The sequence below is a fragment of the Temnothorax americanus genome, unplaced genomic scaffold (assembly GCF_048541705.1).
Source record: "Temnothorax americanus isolate GAGA-0224 unplaced genomic scaffold, ASM4854170v1 Scaffold76, whole genome shotgun sequence".
Taxonomy (NCBI): Eukaryota; Metazoa; Arthropoda; class Insecta; order Hymenoptera; family Formicidae; genus Temnothorax; species Temnothorax americanus.
The window spans coordinates 36,697-57,900 of NW_027509799.1; the positions used below are offsets into that span (position 1 = coordinate 36,697).

The 21,204-nt window shown below is 36.4% G+C and overlaps 1 protein-coding gene and 2 long non-coding RNA genes across 8 annotated transcripts in view; all 3 read left to right on the forward strand.

Annotated features, from left to right (window-relative positions):
- The window catches only part of Hdac4 (histone deacetylase 4), a 211,336-nt gene that overhangs the window by 22,258 nt on the left and 167,874 nt on the right, over positions 1 to 21,204 (forward strand). For 3 of the 6 annotated variants that reach the window (XM_077423066.1, XM_077423071.1, XM_077423072.1), the window contains one exon: positions 15,592 to 15,718. Coding sequence is in view for 5 of the 6 variants with exons in the window: in XM_077423071.1 (XP_077279197.1) it covers positions 15,676 to 15,718 (43 nt within the window). In the remaining variant the exon portion in view is untranslated. Of the gene's footprint in view, positions 1 to 4,092; positions 4,464 to 14,603; positions 14,684 to 15,591; positions 15,719 to 21,204 lie in introns of those variants that run through there. The other 3 variants (XM_077423070.1, XM_077423075.1, XM_077423073.1) reach the window with 2 other exon arrangements.
- On the forward strand, positions 886 to 2,151 carry LOC143906788 (uncharacterized). Its single transcript, XR_013259666.1, has 3 exons — positions 886 to 1,247; positions 1,424 to 1,586; positions 1,666 to 2,151. It is a non-coding gene; the product is annotated as an uncharacterized LOC143906788 (long non-coding RNA).
- LOC143906790 (uncharacterized) lies at positions 2,248 to 3,387 on the forward strand. Its single transcript, XR_013259667.1, has 2 exons — positions 2,248 to 2,447; positions 2,559 to 3,387. It is a non-coding gene; the product is annotated as an uncharacterized LOC143906790 (long non-coding RNA).

A 21,204-nucleotide genomic window follows, 5' to 3' on the forward strand; every position in this document is an offset into this window, starting at 1 on the left:
AAGGAGAAATGATTATACCGCGCTAATACTCTAATAATAACTGTAAACCAAAAATTGCACTTAAATGTTGATTTTGCGATTGATATTCGTGTATGATAATATAATCGATAAGCCAATATACTCTTGACGCTCCTGATAATTTCGAGCATTTACCTTGATTTTCTCCTTAAATCCTCCATAGTATTATTTTTAGAATTTAGCATAACTGAAAAGATTGAGTGATAAGAGAATGCTTCTTGTAGAGAGAATGCGAAACATAAATTAATTTTCTTGAGCAGGTATTTTGCAATACGTAAAATAACGATGTTAATAATTAAATTTTAAGAGCTCTTGCAATCTTAAACAGCTAGGGTTAGCAATTTGTATATAAATATAATAATNATAATAATATTAATATTGCAATTTATCGCTTAAGAGCATGTAATCGCATTGAGTGCAGAATTCTGACTTCAAAAATTATTATGTGCATTACACAAAAAAAGGGAGAGAAAACATATATTCTCCGAGCAGTGAAAAATATGAGCGTTCACACTGATATTTTGCTTCATAGCCATATGCAGACTTCCTTATTGGCTTATTTATTATAGTTATAACACTTATATACCGTTATGATATTTACGTACTTAGATAGTTAGATAGATAGATAATTATATACATATTATTTACATGATATTTTTAAGGCACGCGAAGAAAATCAAGCAATTCAAGAAATATCTTTAAGTGCGATGTCGCAACATCCGCGATATTTTCACATCAGGGATGCTTTGACATCCCACCGCTGTCACCAGTTGTTACGTCCGGACGATCGTTCGGACGTCGGGGTGGGTTAATCAGTGAGAAAGAGTGAATTGAAACCTTCGCGATATTGTGTGAGTGCCTGAGAGACGGTAAGTCTACTATATATATATATATATACATTTCTTCTTTAATTTTTGACTGGGTTGGTACTGACTTCTCTAAGTATCAGGCGGATTTTTTGCGTTAACGTCTCGATTTTCGTTATCTTAGGTAACTGTGGGTCTTGGACCATGGCACTCGATTGCTCCCGATTTGCAACGACTGGTGATTCTACGCGAGGATCAGTTTTTACTGTCGGTGGCGGAACGGTGTTTAGCACGCGCGGATCGAAATCGCCGCCGGAATAATAGGCTCGTTGTAGCCTTTTCAGTTGATGAGCACGTCCCGATCGTCCGGATCGCACCATTGATGAAAAAATGTACCTACCTTGGTAACTTGCTGACCTCCGAGTACGTTATATAAGTATATAGTGACTGGTTCAACTTCCTTTCTCCATCAATCGCATGCAAGCGTGTGTGTGTGCGTGTGTTCTTGCGAGTACGCGTGTGTGTAAGGACCCTTACGGTAACGTGCAGGCAGTCTATATATAGATATTTTCGCTGATTTAGATTAATATATGTTATAGGAACAAAGAAGGAACAGAGGAATTTAGAGAACGCCCTGAGAGAGGGGCGCATCTGTTTAAGGAGCTGTCACGAACGCCCTGAGAGAGGCGCGCATTGACGGAAGGATCGGTTGAGAACGCCCTGAGGGAGGCGCGCATCAACGGGTATCCGGTAGAAATCAGTGTAAGATAAAAGGAGGATAAATCTTTATGTCTGGTAGAATGAGTATTTATTAATGCTGATGGCGTTTCGTTTATTACAGAGTATCCGGCAGCACGACGCGTGAGAAGGCACCACGATCTGTACACTCTCGCGGCTATGTCCCTCGAGCTCGCAAGGCTCTCGCGGCTAAGTCCCTTCGGACGATAACGGTCTCGCGACTAAGTCCCTTCTCGACTCGCGGTGCTCTCGAACTCGAAATGAAACTGAGAGAATCTGAGGGAATCTACTTGGCCCGTCTCGCAGGGCCCGTATTTATACTACCCGGTCGGTGGCGTCCGGGGTAAAGGGAATATTGTAATCACGCGAGTACGTGAATTTATCACGTGAAACTCTCTGTACACCGTGTTATTGATCGAGAGCGTCGCGCGTCTGTGCAGACTACGAATCGATTGATTGATGACGAATTTATCTAATTATGCGAATATTATTTCCACGTTCCTTTATATTGTTGCGGTTATATTTTACACTGTTGCTTTAAATAATCTGTAATAAATTTTAAGAACAATACTGATAATACTTAACACTATTATTAACAGGCGATTTACTTAAACCTACGAATTATAATAATATCAATACTGTCATGAGTCGTAAATTATATATACATTTATTCATGTGTAACATTGAACGGTGACAATATTAATATTATTATTCGTGCATCTACTAATTCCTATTTCTACGCAAAATACAGTATCTATACGTGCAACCTACTCTAAGCGTAATTTTACAGCAGTATCAGTGTTGCAAGCAATATGTATGTCGTGTCGTTTACATGTGGCCTTGAGATTTTTCGCGGTTCGTTACAAGACTTTGGACTCTTTGAAGGTAGCTAATTTATCTCATATATCTTATATTATATGTAGTTTTTGCATAGAGGTTGGCAAAATATAATACCTACAAGAGAGCTAATTAGTAATTAAACATTGATTATTACAGCTAAAATTATACGCAGGACAATTTAAGTAACTGTGACGTCTCGAAGTGCCGAAAATTGGGCCCGTTGGTGCGATAAAGTGCGGCAGAGCACTTCGATAGTGCCAAAAACGCCGGCAGTAACGAGCATTATAAAAATAATTATTTATTTATTAGAACTGAATGATTTAACTAAAAATATAGGTGAATCTTACTCAGAAAGCTTCAATGCACGTGTTAAAATAGTTTGTTTGGGGTTTAACAATATATCGCGTTCGTAAATAATAGAAAATCAGGGCCGCTGCTATAAAGGTGCCTATAACTGGGCCGTTTACCTTAGACATTGACGTCACGTTTCAGCGACGTAATGGCTTAAATATTATACAGCATAAAGTATTGCAAATACGGATCAATCGAATTTTTGTTAAGAGAAAGAACATATTTTCATATATTTAATAGATTAGAACCTACTCTCAGGTAGCAAGCACTCGTCATTTTGACGTCAATTGACGTCAAAAGTCTGGAGATTGGATACAATTTATTTCTCGCGGTAAATGTATGTACCCCTCAGAAGATATGATAGCAACTGCGCGAATAATGAATATCGAATTCAAAAAATATCACGGATCAAATCTTCGAAAAAAAAGATCAATTAATATTTAATAAATTGGCTGATATTATACATGACAAAATACAACCAATTCAACTACCACGCGATGTTATTTTGTGCCTCGTTCGGACACGAACATATATCCGACTTCGTGTAATTAATCGGCAGATATGTGAAAGCAATAGAAAAAAAATAAAAAAAAGAAATTAGTAAAATTTACTAACAATAAAATATTTTAATACACATCTTTGTTGTTTTATTATTAATTCAATATTACATTATTTAATTTAATGTTTTATTTCTTAATCCCTTAATTTTGTTTTTTATACATTTTTATTTAAATAATAATTTATCAAATTAATTTATTGCCCATTTTATTTACATATTTATTATTCATTTAATTAACACTGTTAACAATTTTAATACTTTATTGATAAAAAGTATACTTTATTAATAAAATATTTATATATATAATATAAATATATATATATATATATATATGTATATATATATATATATATATATATATATATATATATATATACGATTTAGCCGTCAAAGAACCTCAAATATATACTTTGTATCCCCATAACTTAGTAAAGTATTTCGTATTAACGTATGTACTACATTATAGAAATTTTACAATAATGTACAACTTTTGTATAATGTATAACTTTAATGCAATGACGTCTAAACAATGGCAAAATAGTAACTTTCTATAATGTGTATTGTAAAGGAATGATAGTAACTTCGAATTTACTGCATAATGATGACGTATGAATGGTGACAATTCCGATTGGCCGTTGACCGTCACGTGATTTATATATGCGCGTAAGCATACCCTTGTCTTTGCATCATGGTCGCTGCTAGTGCTAGCACTTGTCGCGCGCGTTTTCGGCGGATGGACGGCGGTACGCATGCGTGCTTTTACTACAACGTATATGCTACTGTGCGCGCGTATGTGTGCGCGCTCGCTTTCGTGTCGCGCGCGGCCGATCGCGTAGCGCGTAGTTCGGCAAGGCGCGTCGAGGTAGCGGCGCGATCGCATTGTTTTTGGGTTCTCTCCTCGCGGTGTCCATCGCGCACGCACGCACGCACGTACGCACGCACGCACGCACGCACGATCCGAAACGCACCGCGCGAATGAACCCACGTATCCGGTTGCGTCGCCGAGTCCCTTTCGTGGCCCTCGTTCTCGCGCCCCTCGCCCCTCGGTCTCGGCCACCGCGGCCGGTGGCCCACCGGCCCTTCGGGACCGAGCACCATCCCCGCGAAGGACGACGGCACCGCGCGACATAGAGGTATAATAGGTGTGGCGGGTAAGTACGATCTGTCTCTCGTACTCTCGTTATTTACGTATATGCATGTGCGCGTCACGCGCATCTGTCTGTATATCATGTGTACGGTATCAATGAGTGCTCGACACTCGAGAGCTTTTGCAAGTTGGCGAATCCTCCGAGTTTGCGGCTCGCGCGAATTCGCGAGCGTCGAACGCGCGTCTCAGCGTCGCGTCGCGGAGTAAAGATTGTCGGTGCGTCGCGACGTTTAAAATCTCGACGGCGTAATTTTACACGCGCGGCGTTCCGCGAAAGACGAGAATGTGGTTAGATGATCCGTGGAACCTTTTAAACATTTATTTTCGAACGGGGCACTACGTACGTCAAGTCGGTACGAGATTTAAAATCCCTCGGTTGTAAGGAGCTCCGTTCCCCGAATTGCGCGTGATCATGTGTTGAAATAATATTCGTCCGGAAGGACGATTGTGCAAGGGTCGGTCGGACACGGTCGCGCGTGAAATTGTGTTGTTATGAGAGAGTCTCGTTCCATCGATATTTACCGTGACGTGTTATTCTTCCGCTCGCTCCTCGAGATTATCTCTCGCAAGTCGTCTGTGAAGCACCTGACCTGACCTTTTGCGGACGATGTTGTACGTGGTAAACAAAAGCGTTGCGCTATGGGGTTCATGGGGTCAGTGATTATGATTTTGAAAGGTTCAGGTTTCGGGGATCAAAATAGCATTTACGAAAATAAGGTGATTTTCCTATTAACTAACAATTTTAACTGTTGTATCATCTATTGGAGCAAGATTAAATATATGTTGCGCGGTAAATAAATTTTTGTATTATATATCTATTGGTGGGATGAAAAGTGTAGTATGTCTGTCATAAAAAGTGTAATTTATTTATGAAATTACAAATTTTAATTTTTACTTATTATTATTGTTTAAATTTTAATGTAATAGAGCAAAATCGATTTAAACATATGAAATGCGAGATATTTTCCGTTTTACAAAATTGGAATCAACATAAATTCTATATGTATATTTACAAGGATAGAAAGAATGAATTAACCTGGTGTTGCTAGTATTATAGAACTTTTATTCGACATTAATCTGTGATGAGATCTGAAAGAAACTCGGCATAGTTTTAAAAATAATAATAATTAATAATAATAATAATAATAATAATACAAATATTGAACTTGTACTGCTACTCTTTTACCTTTATCTTTTATTCATTAAAAAAATTCATTATTTTTAATATACTATCTTATTAATCTATTGCCTTGAAAATTTTTGTTTATAATAATGTCGTGTAAATCTGGCGAGATCTATGATATTCAATGGACAAAACAAACGAAATTTGATACGAACAATCGTAAGGAATAAAAAATATATATATAAAAAGAGGAGAAGAGAAAGGCGAAAAAATATAGATAATATATGGATTTATATCTTGTTTTTACCAAGTCAATTTGAATAAAGTTATTACTTTAGCGGGGTCTATGGCACCCAAAGGAGAAACATCGAGTTTTTTACGAAAGCGATTACTGAACTGCTCTACACAGTTGTGGTCTTTGGTAAACGGAGGGAAGACGCACGAAATGATTACTTGCTGTCTTACCGTCAGAAAAAAAAGAAATGTATACATAATTTAAAGTGAAGGAAGTGATAGTCGGCCTTGAATTTTATACTAGACCGATAAATTTAATATGGCTTACAAAATCTGGGAGAACGTTCATCTTAATAAATTATTAGTGTTTGCAACACTTACTAAATGTATATTTATGTAGAATATACATATTCATGTAACTTTGTGCGTTTTACATATACCGGGCCTATTACACATTCTCGTTTCTACGTGTTCACGTTGTGTGTACTTTACGAGGCAACACGATACAGGTAGTTCGCAAATTCACGTTGCGTGTTAGAGTCCGACCGAAGCGGTCTTTTTTAATTTCAGCCGAAACCGAAAACAAATTTTTGGTTGTGTGTCATTTTCGGCCGAAACCGAAACTGAAAATCGAAACGTTCATGGGAATCCTAAAATTATAGTTATATGTAACGGTGCACGTGGTATTATACCACGCGCGCACATAGGTATATTCTACTAATACACTTTTTCTTTATAAATATAATTTAATTATTAAAATAAAAAATAACATCACAATACACTACTACAATCTGTAGTACGCTATATACTATCTGCCACAGAAAATACTTCTAGATACAATGCTATTACTCTTCAATCTATCATAAAATAAGATCGAAATAAGGCCAATCATATTTAGTATTGAAAGAAGAATATTTTAACTTAAATAGAGGAATTTTTAAATCTAGAATAAAATAATCTTGATGCTATCTCTCTCTAATTTTCTCAGAAAGATTTAGATAGCAATTTGTAACAATCTCATAATAGTCTTGATTGAACTATAGACAGATCTGAAGGAAATCTTATTCTATACTTTTGCGGAAAAAAAATTTGTACACTAAGAAAAAAATGTTCTGGATTTTAGTAAATATTAGTTTGCATACAACTGTGACTTTATTTATTAAAATGAAGAAAATTTTCCTTTTTATTAGTATATTTTTTTCTCAGTAAATACACATATACTAATAATAAAAAGGGAAATTTTCTTCATTTTAATAAATGGAGTCTGTTCGAAAGCGAACCGCGCACGCGAGCGAAGGAACGAACCGCGAGTAGCAGTGAGATAGAATGAAGTAGAGTTTGCGGACAAAGTACAGATTTATTTTCTATTTACACTATTTACAACAAATCAAAGAGGATGGCAGAGATCGATTCGCGAGAAAGAGCGCACGCGAGCGAAAGAGCGAGCAACTCAAACTATTAAGCGAAAGCGAAAGAGCGAGCAACTCGAATTATTAAGCGCAAGCGAACGAAAGAGCAAGCAACTCGAACGATTAACAGCGGCAACTCGAATAGCAGAGAGCGACTGGCGTGGTTGCCAAGGGCGCGCGTTTTTTAAGCTCTCGGGGGCTTTTCACAAATTCGAGACATTTCGAACACACGAGTCACCGAGAGAAGTCCCCGAGAGAATCGTTGACAACAATTTGCCAACAGGTGAGATAAAGCGAACGTGCGAAGACAAAAGAATGTGTTTATCTCTAATTCGCTCGGCAATGCTTAATTGTCTCCACTGTTTATCCGTAAAAGTCGCTCCGAAATGGCAGTGCTAAAATGCTTAAGATGGAATTTTGACTTCGATATAGATCGGGACGTTTTACAATCTTAAACAGAGTCACAGTTGTAAGTATGCAAACTAAAATATTTACTAAAATCCAGGACATTTTTTTCTTAGTGTAGATTGTCAGAAATCTTATGTTATTCCTCCAAGATTCTTTTTGCGATAAAATAAAGTAAAGGTTTTTGAAACACAGATATTATGAGCGAAAACACCAGATATTATTTGGTAAACTTTTATTCATAAATAAATCAGATCCACCACAGGCACGAACACGTTACTCGCGTATGGCTGAGAGAACGAGATGTCTCTGTCGTAGTATAGATATTAATTAAGGCAAAGAAAAACGTAAGACGAAAAAGGTTGTACAATAGCCTTTAAAATTCATGATTTACGTTTTACTCTGCTTTACTTTATATCCACGACTACGACGTTGATGTAAACACTTACGCTTCGTTCTCGGTCAATAGCGTATCACGTTATTGACGTTGACGAAAGACGGTAGCACACATCGGTTTCGCGCTAAATATTGTGGCGCTAACACGGCTAACATCGCATGAAGATTTAGTTTAAACGCAAGAATATATAAGCTTCAGTTTATATATATTACTCTTGTCTCAAGATATTAAATCAATCTTATTTTGTTCGACAGAGGAGAATAGGAATTATTAATTTAATCTTAATATTCTTTTATTTTTATACTGGTTTGGATGATGAGAATAAACATGTCAAGAATATTTTTGTCTCGTTATTAGAAATCCTTTCCGAGAGTGTGTAGTATCATAATCTTATTATTTCAATAATAACAAAATGTCTAAATATAAAATTAAAATATTTTTTAAATAGGTCTTTGAAAAATCTGTGGAAAATAAACAGTTTCGGCTATGTTGCCGAAACTCTCTTTCAATTTCGGCCGAAACCGAGATCTAACCGATACTCCGATTTTTAGCGAAACCAAAACTGGTCGCGATCAAAATCGAATTTTTGGTCGGGCTCTTGCGGATCACGCAAATTTTGTCAGCAGGATCGATCTGAAAGACGAATTTTCGGGGCTATTGTCTTCGGGGTTTTATGGAAATTATTGAACAATCACAATGACAAAAATAACATTTTTAGATGAATATATTAACATAATTAATTTTTTTCAATGGATAAAACAGAAGCGACTGTGTGTGTGTGTGTGTGTGTGTGTGTGTGTGTGTGTGTGCGTGGGTAAAAAACCATTTCATAAGAGCTTTTCGATGAAAAAAATATCAATACGAATTTAATATTTATAATACCTTTTTCGATAAAATTATCTCAAGTTTCTTTGTAAGTATAAAACGTGTCTAACCAAATGTAAGTAATACGAATACGAATATTATATTTATCACGTATTTCCAATATAACTACGAAATGGACTTGGTTAGATGGCGCGTGTGTGAATGGTAGCGGTGAAAGTGCGTTGTGCGATTTTAGATTTGTTTCTGGGTTTAAAGATTAGTATGTGGCAAGTAGGGATAATGGAAAGATAGGGTGTAAGTAGGAGATGCGATGAGAATGAAGGGAGGTAGTAGGATGCAAGTAGAGAAAAGTAGTAAAAGTGTTTAGAGAACGTGGTAGGATGAGGTTATGGTGACGAGTCAGTTAGGCGGCAAAGGCGGTAAAGGTAATGTAGGTAAAGTAGGGAAGGTTTCGATCGATGATTGTAAAGAAGATTGTATGATAAGTGCATGATTAGCTAAGGAGCCTTTGGTCGTAAATTAAGTATAGGTTAAGAAGATTGTTAAAGGGATGACAGGTTGAACTCAGAACACAGGTAAATTTTAGATTGGGAAATATAGGATTAAGAATAAGAAGAGGCAGAAGAGGAAAAGGGAAGAAAACAGGAGAGGACAAGAGGTAGGTGAAAGAAGCGCTGTTATAGAAGAGGTTATACGAAACGGGAGGATTAAATGTGAAGAAAAAAGAAGAAAAAAGTAGTTGTAAAAACTCTCGAGTTCCGGGTTAATGGAAATGAAAAGAAGAAAGGTGAAATAAAGCTAGGACACAAGGATTGCCGGGTTCAGAGGTGTTCTAGGAAAGGGAAGTAAAAGAAGATGAGTAACTGAGGAAGGGTTATAAGCCATTGATGAAGAAGAGAGAAGATGAACAGAAGAAAGGTGAAGGAAAGCGATTGGCGTAATCCTGGAACAAGGATTAGCGAAACTTATCTGCGTTGAAGGAAAGGAAAGGTAAAAGAAGATGGAAATAGGAAAGGGAGTAAACGAGGACACAAGGCGTGGTGAGAAAAGGAGAGGAAGAAAAGGAAGGAAATGTGGAAGGAGGAAAAATAAGAGGTATGAACGTTACAGTTTAAGAAAGGACGCAGCAGTTTTCTGGAAATATTAGAATCTTTGGATGGTACGGATGTGCGAATACAGGTATATTGGTTATGCAACGGCAGATAAGAGGTACGGGAAGATAACCAGAGAACGCGCGCGCGGAGGAAATAAATGTTGCTTCGGAGGGAACGAGAGAAGAAGAGCTGGGAGACAATGTAGTAGGAGAGGAGAGGAGCAGTGCTGAGGAATTTGGCAAATAAGGAAGAGGAAAGGAGCGATTCGAGGGCACAGAAGTTTTTTGAGTTAAATTAAGAATGAACTCAAAAAGATCAGGGAGATTAAGATTAGGAAGATAATATATTGGAAGAGAAAAGAAAAGAATAGAGGAAGGAGGGGCATACAGAGAGGTGTGATGAGTTAGATAGGAGGACATAGGAAAGTATTAGTTAGGAAGCAGGAGATTTGTTATTAGTCGAGTTTATTATATGTAGGTGTATGTAAATATTTGAGTGTAAGGGTTTTACAGTTAAATTGAGTATTGTAAGATGAGAAAGTTGCGTTAATATTTTAAGGTAAAGGTAAAGAATTATTAATATGTCAATATGTGGTTGAAAAATAAGAAAATGGTTGTAATATTAAGGTAGAGGTAGGGATAAAGAAAAAGAGAGAGAATTATGTTTTGTAGTTTTAAGATTAGGCTTTGAGTTTCGCACGCAGAAGTTATGGAAGATATGAGTTTAAGGTATATGATAGGTTCTGGAGTATAAGGTTTATAGAGAGAATGCATTAGAATTCAAGTTTTATAAGTTTCAGGATGGTTCTTCCTGGATTAAAGAAGATTTGAGAAGAATTTAGAAATATATGGAATATTAATATTAGTTGTTGCGCGTTGTTGTATGAAGGTATGTGTGTGTGTGTGTATAGGTGAATAATGTCCGTTTCTTGGCCTACTGCTGAAGCGGACTAGGTTCAAATATTTTTTTTAGTTTAGGTTGTGAAGTTTAACGTGCAAATAATGGATTAAGTCGTTTAGGGCTTAAGGAATGGTTTTTCTAAAAGAAATTTAAGAAAGTACGGAATAATGAATTAATAGTTGCACGCGTTAAGTTAAAAAAGTTGGTATGAGTGTGTATAAGGTATATTGTAAACCAAGTCCATTTCTTGGCTTTTTGTAGCTGAAATTAAATAAATCTATCTATCAAATATATAACTACGAAATATAATATTTATAAAGTAAAGTACGGAAATCTTTTTACGTCCAGATTTTATGTGTAAAACTTTTAACCAACCTTTTAATGTTTTATATATATATATATTTTTTTTGTCGAGATTTAGCTGCATTTGGCTAGAGTTATCGCTTCACGTAGATGGGATGCCGCATGAGATCCGAGAAAGTTAGAAGCAAGATTCGACATCCGCGTTTGGAATCGCGTGCTGAATCGTCGTTCGTTATCTGCGCAGCGAGATAATTAATCCTCTATTCAATCCTCTTTTTAATCCGCGTCGCGACTCCGCCGCGCGTTCTGCGTTTCGTCGTGGCTTTATAAGCGCGCGCGCTGCGTAAAGGCTTTAGAAGCGTTTAAACAATAAAAAGCGAGCCGCACAGTTTTTGCACGTTATCACAATCACGTAGAATCCGCAAGCGGCATTAATGCCGGCGGCTATCACGAGCGCGCCGCCGCCGGCGGTAGTCCGGCAATAAACGTTGTGCCATGAACGGAACGACGAGCGGCGCGTGGACTTAACCTTTATATCTTTTTTTATTCGCGTGTCGCGGCCGTTATATTTTTAATATCCTTATAGGTCAGAATTTATAGGGAAGCTTGAGTTATAAATACATCCCGCTTTTATTAAGTAATGAGTTGCGTCGAATTAACTGCGTGCAGAGGATCGATAAAGGCGCTTTGCCATTTATATTCCCCCCTTTCCGATCTTCCCTTTTTTCCAAGACGTTCCAGTGTTACCACGTGTCAATGATGTATCGTTACATTACGCTAAATAAAAACCACGCGCGAGAGGAAGCGTTATATAAGTAATCTCTGCGAATAAATGAATATACTTAGCTGCGCGATTGAATTAATTCACAAAAATCGAATTAATGTTATTCTATAATGGGAACAAAACTGAACTGATCCACTTCGAGTATTGGCTCTCCGTCTTTTACATCCGTTTACATTTTGTAAGAGCGCGATTATCGCATGTCGCATCGATGATAAAACTGACAATGAGATCGAGATGTTTTATCAGCTGTTATCGCCCAAACGATGCCGATACACGGTACATATAAAATCATGTAAATATTCATTGAAGCCAATGTAATTCTCGATACGTTCGAGAAAATTATCTTCGTGTTTACTCGCGATACGCAATAATTGGCTCGGGATACGTTTCACTGCATTCACAACATGGAAAATTTTACGCGGGTCGAAATTAGGTTTTCTAAATATTTAACGTACTCGCAACGCATAATAAATTTTTATGCCGAATGTGTGACACTTGGTTTGCCCCCTTTTTTTCGCCTCGTCCTCACTGTGTATTGTGTAATCTATTATATTTTCATCAGCAGCCGATATATATCAGCTGACGCGAAATATATTGGCCGGTAATTATTTCAAATCAGAATTGTGCCATCGTGCGCCACGAGAGAGGCGCATCTGCGGATATGTATCCCAGCTGTCGCCAGCGCGAACGGACGCACGAAATCAATAAGCCCGAATAGTTGTAATAATTAAATCTAGGCATCGATAAACCAGGTGAACACATCGCGAGCTTTTAATTGGACACCGCGGATAATTATGTAACCAGCCATGTGTGATTATGCAGAACCACATGTCTAGTTAACTAGCCGTATTTATTCTCTTTGTCTTTTCCTCGTCTGCCTCGTTTCTTTTTTCCTTTTTATTTCTATCGTGTTTATATTTATCGCGGTAAAGACGATAACCTGCATAACTGCACGACAGCAAAACGTGTATCAGAGATAAAATATTTATTTTACAACTATTATTAGTTTCGAACACACCGAGCACAGTTCGGTATATTGAAAAAAAAATGGATTGCACGCTGTTATTTCGTTTTTCATCCATAAAATTCAATCAGATTGATCCTTCTATTTCGCAAACAGCGGTCCATTCCGATCGGCGGGCAGTGCATGGGGATATGGAATTTTTATGACTTTAACGGTTGCACGAAATGTATATTATGTCCCGTTTATAAATTGTTATTGTCGGATGACAGATGTGGCGTATACCGAATTACTCTTTTTTCAATATCAGAGAGACACGTGCGAAATATTGCGATGAGTGACCCGGGAGAATTTTTGTCTACTTAATTGAGATTTTAATAGAAACTGACAGAGGGGCTGCTTTATTTTATCAGAATTAATATACTGATTACCTTATTATTAATATACTAATTATCATAACATGCTAATCCATTATCTAATAAGTTAACTGCAAATTTATATATAATATTACAAAAACTAAACTTAAAATTACCAACTATATAGTTATTTAGTAATTCATGTAATACGTAATGTATATTTGCATTCTAAAAAAATTACTACATTTATAGAATTTATATATAACAATTTTTGCTACAAGATTTATTTGTGATAGCTTATTATTTTCCTTAAATTGCAAAGCGAGATTTATTAAAAATTTTGAAATTCCACGCAGCCGACGTGTGAAATCCTTGGTGAAATCGCTACATCTCAATTTTTGGTGTAAGCTGTGTACAAGGGACACCATTCCCCTCGTTTATACGCTCGCGTATTGCGATCGATCGAGTAGTTTATTTTTATACCTCGGAAGTGGAAAAACTACAGTTTGTCGTGAAACGGTGATCAATAACGCGGGATATGCAAGATCCCTTTTTTATCGAATCACAGCGATGGTACTATCGACAGGCGCCGCGTAATCTGACCAACGAGCAATTCCCAGGAAGGAAAACCACCAAATTATTACGGACAGACAGTTATTAGCTGCGTGACCGCTGATTATTCGAGCGTACTTTTGTACATACAAAGAGATCGTTTCGCTCGTACAAATTATTCGTAGGAGACTATCTAATCTTTCTGATGCAATTTATGATAGTAAAACTTGCCGACATCTTGACAGAAATAAATATGAAACCGAGGTGTGGATACCTATTAGATTGACTACCATGATTCGCTTCTTGGATGAAACAATCTAATCGCTGATTACGTCGTTTATCGTTAGTCGTACTTATTATTATTATTATTATTATTATAGTATATATAATGCTCGTGTTTCAATTGACTTTTATTTTCACGCGCAAGTTGCCCCAACTTCGACTTCTATACGTAAAATGGAAAGATATATTGCGGACGAATCATTGATACACAATATCCATCGAACTGAAATTGAATGGAGATTAGCAGTGAAGTTAACTCTCTCAGACAAACAGCTAATTTCTAAAATTGTCGAGCGGCTTACCCCTCGTATTTGACTGTATCGTTTTCGGTTGCGCCCGATTTATCGCGTCGCGGCGTAAATAAGTTAGGAAAGTCCCGACGATCATCGGGAGATCCAGCGACAGATTTTTCGTCGCCCTGTCGCGCTATCCCGATTTGTTCCGCTCGTTCTATTTTAGGACATCATACGTGGCGGCAACTAGGTCAGTATTGAAGTAGTTGGTGTCCGTATGATATCGTAGCTGCGACGGAAAGCAAGGTTTTAGAATAAAATATTTTCCGCCGCCTTTTGTTATCTGAACGCGCGTTTCCGACTCTGGTATGTACACGTGGCGCTAAAAAAGTAACGCGTTTATTTTAAGTACGTAAAAAAAGAACTGACGGTGTAAAGATAGTACCTTTGACGTGCTTTTTGCGCAAAAACCAATGACATTGCAGAAAGTTGTTAATTGTTAACACTTAAAAATATATATCTTTTCAATAAGAAAGTTCTTCGAATATTACTTATAGCCTTTATATGGGAGAGTAGAAATATGTCTGAAATTAATATTTTAGATATGTTAAAAATTATCTTTTGCGTGTCTTTTTTTCCAATTAGATACTACAAGATACAGTATCAACATTGACATGACAAATAATACAAAAATGAAAGTGGCTTATTCAAATAATTATGTAAATAAACAATATCGAAATTGTGAATATTTAAATGTTTTCAAGTCGCATCATATATAAGAGGTTTTTCGAAATATTAAGTGTACTCCAATTTCCTCAGGCTCACATAATTCCGAATTCGTAAACGAATCGCGATTCTCGTTTTTGCAACACGCTTTGGTGCCCTATAAATATACCTAGATGACAACCACGGACTTCCTCTTCGCAGCTTGTGCCAAGCAGAAATTCCGGTGTGTCACGGAAGAGGTTTAATACGCGTCTCACGGTTCTCTAATTGAATCGGTGTTAAAACGTGACATCAAGACCACCGCGTAGATAAATCAATCATCTTTTTTATGCATTACGCATAATCATCGGGATTATCGTAATAAATTTTGTTTTATACATTGCCGCGTTGAACTAACGTTTACTATACAGCAACTTCTGTTTTACAATATCATAATCATGTTTTTATTTTTTTATTGGATATATATATGACATGCGCTGTCTATAATGATTGAACTTTCGCATAATGTATCGCCATATCTTTTAATCTCGCATTTTCATATCTTTCAGAAAATCGATACGATGCAGAAGTAAATAGTGATTGAACGTCCCGAGAGGGTAAATGTGTGGTGCGGGGGATATTCAAACACCAGGATGACCAGCGAGCATCCGTCGACGAGCGCAATTGCAGTAAAAGGTATGTGTGTGCATATTTATAAATACGAATATATACATTTGTATACGAGAGTTTGCGCGCGGAAAGTGTATTCATTACTTGCAATAACATTTAGTTAATCAGCCAAATTACAATTAATGCACATTAGGAACGATAAAGCAGCTTTCTTCCTCTCTCTTTGTTTGTGTGCATTATTTTTTTGGATAATTAATGTGGTTTGATCAAGAAGACGATTAAACAATGTTAGACTCGAAGATTTGATGATGTCCAACGCATTTAAATTCATACCAGCTGATCATCGCGAATCGTATCGATCATCGCGAAAGTATATAATCTGCTCTACTATTTATCTCTATATTGTACCACGTAGAATTTCGAATATCGCGATTCCTTAAAAGTCTTGTGCTCACGATGTTAGAAATCGCCTCGACATTTCGGACGGAGAAAAAGAATTAACCAATAGCATTGGTCAATTGATTTAAATTGTTTAAAATTGTTTAAATGTGATTCGTCAATTCTTTCGCCACCCGAGATTTCGGAGCGATTTCTAAGCATCATGGATACAAGGCTTAACAACATTGCTTGACGACATTGAGCTATCGAACTGGATACTTATCTAACTATACTTCCAGTGAATTCAAATTTTAGTACTGTAAATATGCAAAAATTGCTACATTTATCAACAGGATAATTAGCATAACGTGCATCCGAGCACAATCACATCGATTTTGATTTTTACAAATCGTGAATAATTTTCATGATTTTTACATGTATACGCCCCAAATAAAATATGATCAGGTAAATTAAATGCGAAATGTAATAAATTTACATAGAAAATGTATTGATGTTGCAAAACACGCCTGAAGTCCGCGTCATCGATCATAATTTTCGCATTTATTCCGTCAATATACGTTGAATAATCAATTTTCATTGCGCGCTCGTTTGATTTTATTGACAAAAAAAAAGTGTAACGCGTGTGGGAACATTTTGGAAATATAACCGACAGAATTGTCAGAAAACTGCCTCGTAGCGGATTTACGTGTGCATTGCACGATATTTTCGCGAATATTTTTCAAAGTCTGGCTTCGTTGCTGTTCATGAAACTTTTGTGTGACACACAAAGAGATTATCAATTTAATAAAGATATAACTGATGCTTAGTCAGTCTAAAAGGACACGTGTTATAAAAGTGTGGAATCGTTTTTTGATAACTTCACCTAATACCTATGTAATACCATAAGCGACAAAACTGTCTCAAACGCGAATAAATGAATAACGAAAGCTAAATAAAAGTTAAACTCAAGTGTTTAATTTTAATTAAATCAAATATTAGATAAATAAAACGTTTAAATTATAAACAGTATTAGAGAGTTTGAGTCGCCAGTGAATAATTAAAATTAAAATTAGATATTGGAAATTTACCAAGAATCTACGGACTGCCGAAAGTTCATAAGGCCGGCTTTCCTTTACGCATTATTGTTTCAGTGTTGAAAAGCCCGCTCTATAATGTTGCTAATAGTCTCCTCCAAAAGACCTTACATTCGTCAATTCCGAAACCGAAATCACATATTAAAGATAGTTGGTCCTTCGCGAGGTTTATTAATAATAAGGAAATTAAAGATGACGAAATACTTATTTCATTAGACGTTACGGCATTATTCACGAACATCCCGAAAGATTTAGTTCTAAAGGGAATAGAAAAAAGATGGAATCACATTTCTAAGAAGACTGACTTAAATTTACCACAGTTTTTACAAGCAATTGACCTTATCTTATCGTCCATTAGTTTCAGCTTTAACGGCGAAATTTATGAACCAATTTTCGGCAGCCCCATGAGATCTCCGTTATTGCCCGATGCTGCTGATATCGTCATGGACGACTTAGAGACGCATTGCCTAAGTCTTTTGAATTGTAATATCCCGATATTTATCAGATATGTGGATGACATATTTGCGGTGGTTCCCAAAAAGAGTATGGGTTTAATATTAAAGGTCTTCAACGGATATCATTCCAGACTTAGGTTCACGTATGAAATTGAAACAAATGCGTCACTCAACTTTCTAGACATGACTGTTATCAGGAACGGTAGCAGACTGACAACCAATTGGTATCGAAAACCGACGTTCTCCGGACGGTACATAAATTTTCATTCTAACCATCCGTTAAAATACAAATTAAATACTATTACTAGCTTGGTTGATCGCGCCATATTACTTTCAGATGAAAAATTTCATGACGGCAATATTAAAATAGTTAAAGAAATTTTGAACAACAATAGCTTTCCTAAACCAATCGTTAAAAAACACATATAGCCAAGCGTCTAAACATTCTCAAAACACGTAACAATACACATAACACCCCCATTGACGATAATACAACCTTTGATTTAAAGAACTGCACATCACCACCTTATTTACGGCTCCTAAAAAACTCGACTGCCTAATAAGACGTGGTAAGGATAGAATTGACGACCTTAAAAACCGACATAGTATACAAGATAAACTGTATCAGGGATTGCAAGGCCACGTATATTGGGCAGACTAAAAGACATTTGTGCACGCGTCTCAGGGAACACCAGGGCGATATCAGAAAGCACACTAGCAACAAACATTCCGTTGTGACCGAACACAGAATGTCTTATGGGCATGATTTTGATTGGGGAAAGCCAGAAGTATTACATCAAGAAAGACATACTAGAAAGAGGGAACTAGCGGAGATGTTTTTTATTAAAAAATTTGACGGCACTATATCAATTTACAAGAGGACACGGAGAATCTTAACGTTCTCTACGAACATATCATAAGAGAATTATAACTTCTTCTCTTTTTTTTGCTACTTCCCTCTCTACGTCCCAGCTTATTACTACGGCAACTGTTTGTTTTTATATTGTCAAGTTCATCAGTCTAAATTTTACCACCGCACGGCTCTGACAAACATCTATATATAGTACAGGGAAATTAAACAAAAAAATGTCAAATCTGCGGAATAATTCACATGTAGCTAAATTTTTGCATGGACCTTTATTTCGTCGTTAAAAACAATATGTGAAAAGTCCCCATCGATGTGACCCCTGCTAAAAATTTTACAGAGGGTCAAAGGTAAAGAAAAACAGTTTTTCGCAAATATTTCTTTATTCATTAGTCCTACGGCAAAAATAGTTATTACAAAATTTGTAGCTTATAAAATTCTCTACAAAAAATGTTTTATAAGTTTTTTTGTACAAGCAATACTTTTCACGTAATAAATTTTGCAAGATATGCGCTGCGCGGTAAATTTACGGAGCGCGCTGACAGACGTCAAATAAATTGAAGCGTCGCACGCGCGCACAAAAAATGTCATATCTTTTGAACGAATCATCGTACAAAAATGATCGAAAAATTGTTGAAAAGCAAAAACTTTCAGCTTTTTAATGCAATTTGGTTCGTTATTCTATGATAATTTTTGAAAATTCTAGGATGGTTTAAACAAATTGTTACATGCATTTTTTGCCTTTTTTCATAAAATCAGCCACAAGTAGGTTCCAAATTGTTTAAAAAAAAAAAACGCTAGCAGGATATTACAGTATATACTTCATACTTTGACCCTACCAGAGGAAAAAAATTACAAAAATTTTTTGCTTTAAAATCAAGCTATTGACATTTTCAGTAATTTTTAAAATTTTTGATGAAACGTTAAAATTAAAATCGTCATAACTTGGCGAAAAACTGAGCTAGAAAATTTTTTTAAAAAGCAATCGAAAGCTTGAAATATCTACTTTTAGGTCTTACATTGCAATATTCCTCATTTTCTTGCATTTTTATTTATTTATGTAAATATACGAGTTGTCGCGAAAAATCTTATTTAAACAAAGGAGGAACGAGATCAGCATATTAATTATCTGGAATTATTGGCCGCGTGGTTCGGTTTAAAATGCTTCGCTAAAGAGTTAAGAGATTGTGATGTCTTATTGAGAATAGACAACACCACAGCCATAGCTTATATTAACAAAAAAGGGGGTGTTAGATTTCCAAAATTAGCAAAAATTGCAAAGAAAATCTGGCAGTGGTGCGAAAATAGAAATTTATGGATATTCGCTAGCTACATAGCCTCTAAAGATAACGTTGAGGCAGATTTTGAGTCTCGAAGACTAGAGCCCGAGACAGAATTTGCGTTAGCACAATCAGCTTTCCGTCAAATAGTCTCAAAGTTTGGAAATCCAGAAATTGATATTTTCGCTACTAGAACGAACACGAAATGTAAGCAATACATCTCATGGAAAAAGGATCCTGGGTCAATCGTAATTGACGCCTTTACTGTGAGCTGGAAAAAATATTTTTTCTATGCCTTTCCCCCCTTTTCAATTGTTTTGCGTACTCTTGAAAAAATTAGATTCGAAAGAAGTAGAGGGATTCTGGTAGTCCCGCGTTGGCCAGCTCAGGCTTGGTTCCCAGTGTACATGTCCATGCTTGAGTCATCACCAATTTATTTCAAACCTGATATTAATTTGTTACAATTTTCGAACAGGGAACCTCATCCCCTTTGGTCGAGGATTACCCTGGTTGCAGGAATTATATCAGGAGAGCACTCCAATTGAACGAGACACCGACAGAATCTACAGATATTATTATAGCGTCACTTAGTGAATCATCGCTGAAGCAATACAATACTGGATTGAAGAAGTGGTGGAGATTCTGCGACGTCAATCAGTCTGACCCTTATCAGATTACAGTGCCCATGGTCTTGAGGTTTTTGACCATACAATATAAAAATGGTGCTTCATACGGAACCTTAAATTGTTTCCGATCTGCTATCGGGAAGATCCAAGGGTCCAGTCTTGCAGATGACTCCAGAATCAAAGGTTTTTTCAAAGGTGTAGCTAAGTTGAAGCCTCCTAGGGCCAAATACGATTGTACCTGGGATCCGAAGATAGTCTTAGAGTATCTAGATAAACTAAACTCAAATGATGATCTTACACTTGATGAATTGTCAAAAAAGTTAGTCACCTTGCTGGCTCTGGTCACAGGCCATCGTATGCAAACGTTGACCTTGATAAATATAAGGAATATTATGCAAAATGAGGATAAATACGAAATTAAGATCTCAGAAAATATAAAGACTTCGAAACCCGGGAAAGTTCAACCAAACCTGATAATACCGGTTTTTGAAAGTAACTCGTCAATATGTCCAGCGACTGCATTGACTACTTATTTGAAAAGAACTAAAGCTCTTCGAGGTGGAGAGAATAAACTCTTTGTTGCAATAAAGAAGCCTCACAAAGCGGTAGGAAGTCAAACTCTAAGTCGATGGATAAAATCTGTTTTAAATAATAGCGACAACTCGTATATTTACATAAATAAATAAAAATGCAAGAAAATGAGGAATATTGCAATGTAGGACCTAAAAGTAGATATTTCAAGCTTTCGATTGCTTTTTAAAAAAATTTTCTAGCTCAGTTTTTCGCCAAGTTATGACGATTTTAATTTTAACGTTTCATCAAAAATTTTAAAAATTACTGAAAATGTCAATAGC